General features: G+C 35.1%; 1 protein-coding gene across 4 annotated transcripts; it reads right to left on the minus strand.

Moving 5' to 3' along the window:
* Positions 1-237: 237 nt before the first annotated feature.
* LOC131159490 (probable ubiquitin-like-specific protease 2A) lies at positions 238-10,503 on the minus strand. Of its 4 annotated transcripts, none has more exons than XM_058114443.1 (9): positions 10,277-10,503; positions 4,190-4,339; positions 3,598-3,667; positions 1,522-1,768; positions 1,264-1,434; positions 1,039-1,170; positions 850-931; positions 661-774; positions 238-576 (listed from the first exon to the last, which is right to left on the minus strand). In XM_058114443.1, exons 3-9 carry the CDS (start codon positions 3,659-3,661, stop codon positions 505-507), a joined length of 882 nt encoding a protein of 293 aa, XP_057970426.1. In that variant the 5' UTR covers positions 3,662-3,667; positions 4,190-4,339; positions 10,277-10,503; the 3' UTR covers positions 238-504. The 4 variants fall into 4 exon arrangements, with proteins under 4 accessions (XP_057970426.1, XP_057970425.1, XP_057970428.1 ...); XM_058114442.1 differs by having other exon boundaries at positions 3,598-3,726; positions 10,277-10,502; XM_058114445.1 differs by lacking the exon at positions 4,190-4,339.
* Between the last annotated feature and the right edge of the window lie 346 nt (positions 10,504-10,849).

Raw genomic sequence — 10,849 nt, forward strand, 5'->3', positions numbered from 1 at the left:
GTCACTCCCCTGCGCCGTTTTCATCTAGCAGAACAGGAAAGCCTTTTTATCTCAAGATGCTTACAATTCACACTTTAAACCACAAGCACGCCTATGCAACTTCTCTATGTACTTCCTCTTGTTTAAGTTTCTTTCCAATTCTCATTTCAAAACTCAATTTCATGCATCCATTGAGCAGAACATAATATGCTAATTTTCTCATCACAATACCTAATGACTAATGATGACAACAGCAACAAAACTCAAAAAACTTTCCCCTTTAAACAAATACGCAGAGGAGCCACATTACAAATGTTTTAACCCTATACCTCTCAAAACACCTCCCGTTGCTCAAAAGAATGAAGCTTGAACCCTATATTTTTGTGATTATGGCTTAAGTTTACTACATCCTAACATCTTCATCTTCGTAATTTCATAAGGTATAAAATCCGCCTCAATGACTACAATTTGCTATACAAAAAATGCATCTATGCATGTATAGTCTTGAACTTAAACCTGTGAGCTCTACTTTTCAGAGGAAGAGAGTTCATTGCAGAAGTGCTCTAAGCCTTCAAGGCTAAACCAGTTTTGTTTCATCTGCAGCAATTCATCAATCACATATAATAATTGATTTGTTAGAGAAACATGAGATTGAAAAGCTTCACAGGGCAAGAAACTTACAAAATATGGGTAACCATTAGAAATGCTAAATTTTTCAGGTGCTCCCTCCACGAACAGATATATGTAGTAAAGAACGAAACTCCCACACTCCTTGTTATCTCTCTGTTGTGGCACCTGGAAAATTTATTTTGTATTATAAATGAAAACCTACAAGACTGGGCCATGGCATCTATCAAGATTAAGATTCACCTGAGGCACCAAGAAAGGAATTTGAGAAATTTGTCCTTTATTCTCTGGTCTGCCCTCTGCTTTGTATACATCCAGTACAAATCTGGAAAAGAAAAAAAAAAAGAAAGAAATTTGGAGAATTTTTTAAAGAGACAGTCAGACAACTCTAATAGAATAAGAAGGCAAATTTTAGAAAATAAGAAACATTACTTTCTTATTATGGGTTCAAGCCTCCTTGGATTTGCCATCTCAAGTGAGTCTAGCAACAACATGCATGGTGTTTTGGTTTTTGACAGCATACTTTCACCAAAGTGGCACAAGATCAGAAGACTCCAGTGACTCCTACAGAAAAAACATTTCAAACAATAAAAACCCATGCACCAACCCACCCAAAAAAAGATCATATTCTCATGTCTAGGAAACAAAGATACTCACCAGCAAACGATGGGAACAAAAACATATTTCTTTGAGAAAATTTGTTTCTTCTTAATCCATGACAACACCTTTGGTCTGGAAGCTGCTTTTTTCAGGTACAAGTGAAACCATAAGCTATCAAGGCACGTAAAGGAAGTCCTCTTATCCTCAGAGAAGCTCCTCCACATTTTCCTACACATTTCATAAATGAGCATTTTAACAAAAAGAATAAGTAGGAAATACTTTCTTCATAATATGATGATATAAAGCATAGCTCACTCTAAGTAGTCATCAAAAGTATTCGTATTAAGCTTCTTGTTTTGTTTAGATATCGTATTCCTGCAGTGAATCCTCCTCCTTGATCGTTCACGTTGAGGGAAGGTATGTAAAAAACAAGGGGATGTTAGTTCAAATCTCCTTATCTCTTCCGATTCTTCTTTAGTTACTCCCTTTTGACGAGCATGCATGTATGCAGCCATGTGTAACCAACATGAGCGATGTTTTGAAATTTGATCTCCACAAAACTCTGCCAGGTAAAAAGGACTATATATAAAAACCAAACAAGCTGATAAGTGTGGCATATGATAAGGATTTCAAAGTTGCAGTGGGTTGTACAACCTTATAAGAATATATATATATATATAAAGAAAGAATGCGTATTTTTTTCACAAGAGAGAGCTTCAAGAAGGAAATACATGCTTTTTTCCCAACATGGAATACTTTGAAATTTGGAAAAAATATAACAGAAGAAAATGCAAATAAATGCAGTGTACACGGGCACATGCACAAATGCAAAAGCATGCATGAACCCACACCTGCCTCCCAACCTTTGGCAACACACCCTGAGCATGGGGTTGTTGCATCGATGAAGACCAGAACACATTATAAAAAGCAGTGTATGTGTGCACAGCGCGCAATTTGTGCTCAACATTTTCTTAAAAATTAAAACATGTCCATTTTCACCTAAGAGACAACTAAACGATGAACCAGCACTTCGAATCAGACATCATGCTCGAGACCCTTTTCTTGGATAGTAAAAGAGCTTCATTATCAGAAAGGAGAAAAAATTACAAAGGTTGGAAGATAACATATCCACCCCAAGACCCACTGAAGATCATACAACAAAACTCCCTGAAATAAACCCAAAGAGTGAGCCCAAAAAAGAAGTAAGGAAAACAACATCTCATAATAAATCTCATTCCGTTCCTCCATTAAAAAACCCTCGCAATCCTTTCAATCCACAAAGTCCAAAAAAGATCAAAGAATATGCATCGCCATGAAACCAAACCTTTCTTTCAATCAATCTCCTCCCAAAACCTTTGTACCGCAGCCACAAGGAAGCGTCAACAGTCCATTATGGCATTATAGCACCAAAGCCTCATCAAATACTAAAAACAGATAAGACCCAACGCTACTTAGCCACCTGACACTGCTTAGGCATGAGAACTTTTATTGTCATTTTTCCAAAAGTTGAAGGAATAAATGCTCCCTGGGTGCAGCATTGATACAAAAGGATGCAAGATACACCAAATATAGAATGCCCATTTTCAAAAATAAAAGTAAACTCCAAGCAATGTTCAGCTCTGCACTTATTCCTCAGGAAGCATAAGGTGCTGGGTTTGATATGCTTCCAATGCAACATTTGGAGCAAAGCCATTTATCCTGGGATTTTCCAAAAGAAGTAGATAGGATACATTTCATGCACTCTGACATCATGTTTGCTACATAGGGAAGGGATGAAAAATAATGGTATTCGTCACTTTATTTCAGTATGTTCCTCACTCAATTCTTTATTCCATACTACTCTAACCTATCCAATTTTTTTATTCCATTCAAGGACCCGCTACTTGTGGAAAGGGGGAAAAGGAAGGGGGAAAAAGTGCTTAAAATAATTATAAATGAGTGTGTGTGTAAACAAAGAAGCCTAAATCATCATAAACCTATTTTAACAAAAAATCTTGAGTACTAAACTGAAACAACCCTAATTCAGTGCACAAAACCAAATAAACCACAAAAAACAACAAGAGGCTCAGAATTTACAAGCAATGCAGAAAATTATGCACACCCAGTTGGTTGATCATTGGGAACTGTGAGAAAATACAGAAAATTATATACCTGAGTAATTCAGCTCACGATGACAAAACAAACCACAAAAACATCACAAGGCACAGAGTTTCCAGATATTACAAAATATAACAATACCCAATTGGATGGTTGATGAGAAGCTGTAAGAAAATAAAAAAATGATATTCCTTGTGGATTTTTAATTATCTGGGTAAGAAAAATGGTCAATTTCAGAGAGTATGCCAATGCTGAAGTAATAAAACAGCATACATATAATGACAAAAGACATACCTGAAGTCGGAGAAACAAGATCAATGCATGTCGGCTGTTGATTGCGAAGCTTCCGCTTTCCCATGAAGCGCTATCATGGAAAAAATGAGATGTTTTGAAGAGTGGCTTGGGAATAGATAGCCAAGATCACTGTTCATTGATTGAGTCAATAAAACAAATCTTCAATGCTTTATTTATTTATAATTTTAGACCTAAATAGTCTGAGACTCTAAGGCCCCATTTGGGAGCACTTAAAAAATAAGTACTTTTTTAAAGAAATAATAAGTTTTATAAGTATTTGTGCAAATAAGTGATAAAGTACTTATTTTTATAAGTAGTTCTGAATTTGGGGAGGAGGGGAAGTATTTCTAGAGAAGTATCAAATATAACAAATTTGAAACACCAAAAGCTTGTTTAAACTAAACTAATTTGGTCAATCAGAGAGGATCAATTTGCAGTCCTCATTAAGTTTTAGCGAGCAACTTTGCTTGTAATGCACTTAATGTCCTAATTTTTTCACACACAACCGGTCCCAAGCCCGGGCAAAGGAGGAGAGTTGCGTTTGGTAGCTGACAGCCAACGTAAAATTTGTCAGATCACTATGAATCCTTACCGAATATTTGCTGGGGTGTCCCCTACAAGCAACGTGTTACACTTGTAACACCCGAGTGTAACAAAAAGTAGGGAAGGGTGGGTTAGGTCGTTGCCCCGAAATGACACGCCATGTCGGCACTCAGGTACGGTATCAAATATGCGAGGGTTCCTGCATCATTTTAGATGTGAGCAGATAAAAACGTTAGTTCAGGAAACTAGGATTAAATTAGCCACTTGGAATATAGGGACACTTACGGGTAAAAGCATGGAAATTGTTAATACAATAATCAGATGAAGAATTAATATAATTTGCCTTCAAGAAACTAAGTGGGTGGAGGAGAAAGTTAGAGAAATTGATAAATCAGTATTTAAACTTTGGTACACTAGAAAAGAAAAGCATAAGAATGGAGTAGGAATTATTATAAACAAAAACTTAAAAGATAGTGTTGTTGATGTAAATAGAGTAGGGGATAGAATTATAAAAATCAAGATGGTATTAGGACAAGAGATAAAAAATATCATTAGTGCTTATGCTCCTCAAGTCAGCTTAGCAGAAAATCTTAAGAGACAATTTTGGGAAGATATGGGTAGTATAATACAAGGCATATCAGGGACTGAGAAAATATTTATAGGAAGAGATCTGAATGGACACGTTGGAAGAGATAATAAAAATTATGAGAGGATACATAGAGGATATGGATATGGAGACAAAAATGGGTCTAGGGAGATGATCTTAGACTTTGCTATGTTATATGATTTTAGTATAATGAATACTTGCTTTAAGAAGAGAGAAGAACACTTAATAACCTTTAAAAGTAGACAAAATAGAAGTCAAATAGATTTTTTTTTAACTAGGAGGGTAGATCGTTTATCATGCAAGGATTGTAAAGTTATTCCAAGTGAAAGCCTAACCACACAACATAGAGTCTTAGTATTAGATATATATGTATTAAAAAATGGAAGAAAAATGATAGAATAAATCAGTATAAGAGAACTAGGTGGTGGAACCTAAAAGGAGAAAATATAATAAAATTTAAAGATAAAACGATCAAAGATGGGGATTGGACTATAGAAAATGGGATAGATACAAATATTCTTTGGAGTAAATTAGTTAACTTAAAAAGATAGCAAAAGAGATTTTAGGTGAATCAAGGGGAAGATTCTCAAATAACAAAAAAAGTTGGTGGTGGGATAAAGATGTACAAAAAGCCATAAAGACAAAAAGAATTTGGTATAAAATGTGGCAAAAATGTATAAACAGGGATAACTTTGAAAAGTATAAGGAGGCAACAAAAGATGCAAAAAAGACCGTTACTGAAACTAAATACAGATCATTTAATAGTTTGTATGATAGATTATATACAAAAGAACGGGAAAGAGATATATTTAAACTTACTAAAGCTAGAAAAAGGAAGAATAAAGACTTAGGAAATGTAAAATGTATAAAAAGTGAGGATGATATTGTCTTGTGTTGACTTTTTAAGTCCGATCCTTGTTTTGATGCTGACAAAGCACAAGCATCTCATGTGTGCATTTAGTGTTTTTGAACAAGTTCATGATTCAGCACACACATGAGGTAAAGTGCATGGAAGCCTGGAGGAACATAAAGATCATATTTTTCGACGTATTCCATGAAGACTGAAGAGTAAACGATAAAGATGTTCATTTTAATTTGTATATGCATTTAATTTTTATCTTTGGTCTGTAATAATGCAAACATCTGCATGATATGTTTTAAATGCTCAAGTGACCATAGACTAACCATAGGAGGCCATAGAACCTTAGGGATCACCCTTCGGTCAACCAACGCCAAATTTTTGGGGTTAATTCTCAAATGTCTTAGACTGACCTTAGGACCTACAAATTTACATGAAAAAGTTTCCTATTGCATTAAAAATAAACATTATATGAGTAGGGTTAATAAACAAAGGAAATAGAACTGAAATGCATTAAAAATGCATGTTCGGTCGATCGTATTTTCACAGTGTAAATCTGTCGGTCGATCGTATTTTCACAGTGTAAATCTGTCGGTCGACCAAACCGGTCACCAGGTCAACAATTTGACCATGGCTCAGTCGACCGAACCAGATCAGTTCAATTATGCCGATCGACTGAACTTCCCCTGGTCAACAATTTGACCTTTCGGTCGACTGACCAGGAAAGTACTTCAATGCCCTAGCCAACCGAATGTCCTCGGGAGATGCCCCAACAGCCTGATCGACCGAACTTTATAGTTCAAAGTGTTCTGGTCGACCGAACCACGCTAAAATGAAAAAATCGCCTTGGAATCCTAAGCTCGGTCAACCGAACTCTCAATTCAAATTTCTCCCGATCGACCGAACTTTGTCACCTGGTCAACTGAACCTTAAGTTCAGTCGACCGGTGCTCTCGGGTTGGTGAATTTTTTACCACGATAAAACGAGATAATTTTTAATTAAAAACATCATTAATCTTTTTCTAAAATGACCTTCGTGTCCCCAACGGTCATAATTTTCACAAACTCTATAAATATCCCCTCATTACTCCAAATTAGCAACATTGATTAACTTTAAAACCTCTCAAATCATTTTCTTAATCAAAGTTCCCCCACTCATATTTTCATTGTAAAATCTTTTTGAATTATAATTTATACTCTCCAATTTTTTTAAATTATAATTTTGAAAATCATTTTGAAGAAAATATTTTAATTTGGGTATTTATTTTACACTCATTTACATTTACTCTCATTTGCAACTTCATTTATTCAAATCGTTTTTTGAGAGTAACTTTAATATTTCTTCCGGTTATTTTTCTTGATAAACATTTTTTTGGGAGAAATTATTTATTACACAAATCCTTTTGAACTTAAACTCCAGATTCTCCAAATACTTTTATTTGCAAATATTTTGTTGGAGAACATAATAATCATTTTATATGTTCATATGTTTTATTTGTGCATTAATTATTTAGATAAACACCATTTACTCTACTGAATTCAAATCATATCATAAGAGAGTGCATACATTTTTATGAGCATAATGTGTACATCCATGCTTGTGTTTAGAAGCTTTTTATATGTACAAAAATGTTTTATTGTAACGGTTGGGTTCAGCCCGCAATTGAACTGGGGAGTCTCAGCCCCGTAAGTGAGACCGATTCGATTTAGCCCGAAATTGAACTAGGGAGTCTCAGCCTCCTAAGTGAGACTAGTTCGGCTCAACCTAATAATTGAGCTGGGATTTTTCTCACCCCACAAGGAGAGGATGTAAACGGCTTCTACTCCGCCCGGTTAAGTGAGCGGGTTTAGTGGAATCCTTGGGGGTATATCTAAGGCGGGGACGTAGGTAGTATTGGCCAAACCTCGTTAACAAATTTGTGTGTCATTCTCTCTCCATCTTATTTAAATTCTTGCACTTAAATTTTAGCATGGGCATGCTTGTTCATGTTTTGTTATAACCATATTACATGCACACAGAACTAATTTAAATGAAATATGCAACACACGTGTATGTATGCACACACTGATAACTTAATTGTTGTACGTACACGTTTTCAATATTGAATGGGATATGAACTGTAGTGAATCGGCGTAATTGTTTAAATTAGCGAAAAATATTTTAAAACCCAATTCACCCCCCCTCTTGATATCACACCAATTCCAACATCTTAGTTAAGGACGAAGACATTAAAGAAAGATGGCGAAATTACTTTATAAGTTGTTTAATGAAAACCAAATAGAAGACTTAAACTTAAAATTGCCAGATGAGGAAAAGACTAAAAATATGAGATTTATTTGCAAAATTAGAGTTAACAAAGTTAAGTTTGCACTAAAAGAGATGAAAAATGGAAAAGCTATGGGACCAGATAACATTCCAATTGAAGTTTGGAAATGCTTAGGTGATAACGAAATTATATGGTTAACTAATTTATTTAATACAATTATAAAAACTAAGAAAATGTCAGATGAATGGAGGAAAAACACTTTAATACTTATATACAAAAATAAAGGAGGTATTCAAAATTGTAATAACTATTATGGAATTAAACTTATGAGTCATACGATAAAACTATGGGAAAGGGTAATTGAACAAAGATTAAGATTAGAAACGAAGGTTTCAGAAAATCAGTTTGGTTTTTATGCCTAGGAGATCTACCACAGAAGTTATATATCTTTTAATAAGATTAATGGAAAAGTTTATGGAAAAGAAAAGGGACTTGCATATAATATGATACCTATGGAAGTTCTATGGTGGGTATTAGAAAAAAAGGGTGTATGTAGTAGGTATACTGATGTCATTAAGGATATGTACGATGGAGTAATGACTAGTGTAAGGACTATAGATGGAGAAACTAGAGAATTTTCAATCACCATAGGTGTACATCAAGGATCTGCTTTGAGTCCTTATCTTTTTGCTTTAGTGATGGACCAATTGACTAAGAGTATTCAAAAGGAGGTTCCATGGTGTATGTTGTTTGTAGATGATATTGTATTAATTGATGATACTAGGGACGGAGTAGAGGCTGAGTTAGAATTATGGAGCTAAGCTTTGGAATCTAGGGGCTTTAGGATAAATAGATTTAAGACAGAATATATGAAATGCAATTTTAGTAATGATAGAAGGAATATTGGAGACAAAGTTAAACTTGATGATGAAGAAATGAATAGCACTTGTAGATTTCGATACCTTGACTCTATTATGCAAGCTAAAGGAAAAATTGAAGATGATGTAATGCATATAGTTAAAGTAGGTTGGGTAAAATAGAGAAGTGCTTCAAGTGTGTTCTGTGATCATAGAATACCCTTAAAATTAAAAGGGGAGTTTTATAAGACAGCTATAAGACCACCTATGCTATATGGATCAGAATGTTGGGCAACGAAGAAACAGAATATCCAAAAAATAAAAGTTGTCGAAATGAGAATGCTTAGATGGATGAGTGGTATAATATTGAAAGATAAACTAAGAAATGAACATATTCACTGTAAGTTAAGTGTAGTTCCTATAAAAGATAAGATAAAGGAGGGACGACTCAGGTGGTATGGACACTTGCAACGTAGGCCGCATAGTGCACCGGTGAGGAAGAGTGAGTTAGTTACTGTGAGAGATAGTAGAAAGGATAAAGGTAGACCTAAAATAACTTAAAAGGAGATAGTGAGTAGGGATTTAATATCCCTAAATCTGTTAAAAAAAATGGTCCATGATCGCATAAATTGGCAAAAAAGGATTCATATAGCCGACCCCACCTAGTGGGAGTTAAGGCTTGGCTTTGTTCTTGTTGTGTTGTATTAAGTTTTAGCAAGCATGATTCACAAATGATCCAATAGTAATGAATGAAAACAGGTGAAAAAGATAAAGCTCACTAAATTGGCATAGAAAAAAAAATCTCATATCAAATTAGTGCAACTTAAAATCTTTTCAGTTTGCAACTTTGCAGATTGCAGTCTATTAACTATGACAATTGAGAAAGGCTGCAACTGAGCGTCTTAGCCAAGTTCTTCGGGAGCTAATTGGAACTTCACTCAATACCAAGCTTCAATTCATTTGATAAAATTATCAAACAAACATATATAAATACCTTTTTGTAAATAAAATTATCACGTACAAAAAATTTGTTAAAAAAATTACATCAAGTTGAAAAAGCTAGCATTGGTAAGGATATTAGAAAACTTTGTGTTACTCTTTAACTTTTTTAAGCAAATCTAACAAGTTATTACGAGAGCCCAAAAATTATGTTCAGACGTGCTTTTTAGTCATTAGTAAAAACCGCATAAATTTATAGAAGGTGGCAAATAACACGTGAAGGATGAGCACATAGATACAACTTACAAGCCTATCCACGAAACCACTGACAAACACTTAAATTACGGTGGTGCCTATCTTATGAATGAAGCAGCTTAAGGTTTTTCTTTGTTTACGCATAAAATATTTAGAACTATTTGTTCATAACGATAGACTATGATAATATCATAGAAATGGGTACTTGCTATGACCTTCAAAATTAGGGCTCTCAAACTTCCATAAATTAACATGAATTATTCCAGAAAATTGAAAGAAAGTTAAGAATTTAGTCTCAAATTAGAAATTTAGCTTCATTTGGGAGGATGAGGGTTTCGGAGCAGCTGGTTTACCTGAAGGATTGAACAAATCGAACGAGCTTCAAAGTGAGAATTATCTTTCTCCTGTACTACTGCTTCCTCCTCAGTTCTGATCTCTCTCTCTCTATAACTGCTGGAACCAAATGCATTTGGCGTGCCGTCTCAGAAAGCCGCACGCCTCCCTCCCCCCCGGGGGCCCTTTTTTGTTCTAATACATTTCGGGAAAAATGGGGTGACATTTTTTCTTTTTTTGGGGGTTCACGTGGGGACTCCTACCAATGTGTCCTTCGGATCCCTCTGGTGTGGCACCAAACCCACTGGACGGCAACCTTCCCCCCTAATGCGCCTCCCATGTTAATCTAAATGCGGTTATGATTTTTGAACTTCAGTTGGACATTCGTTAAATCCGAGCCTAGGAACCATATCAAGTTACAGATTATAGGACTCTGTCAAACCTGGTCAACTGTTGGCTTTATTTGCGCTGAGTATGTCTATCAAGACTCGAACACATGATGTTTCGTTCATACATGCCAATGTTTTTCCACCGCGGCATGCCTGTGGGGTGACATTGTTTTTGTTTATGTCATTAATTTTTATTTTTCGTTA

Source organism: Malania oleifera, chromosome 7 (assembly GCF_029873635.1).
Source record: "Malania oleifera isolate guangnan ecotype guangnan chromosome 7, ASM2987363v1, whole genome shotgun sequence".
Classification (NCBI taxonomy): domain Eukaryota; kingdom Viridiplantae; phylum Streptophyta; class Magnoliopsida; order Santalales; family Ximeniaceae; genus Malania; species Malania oleifera.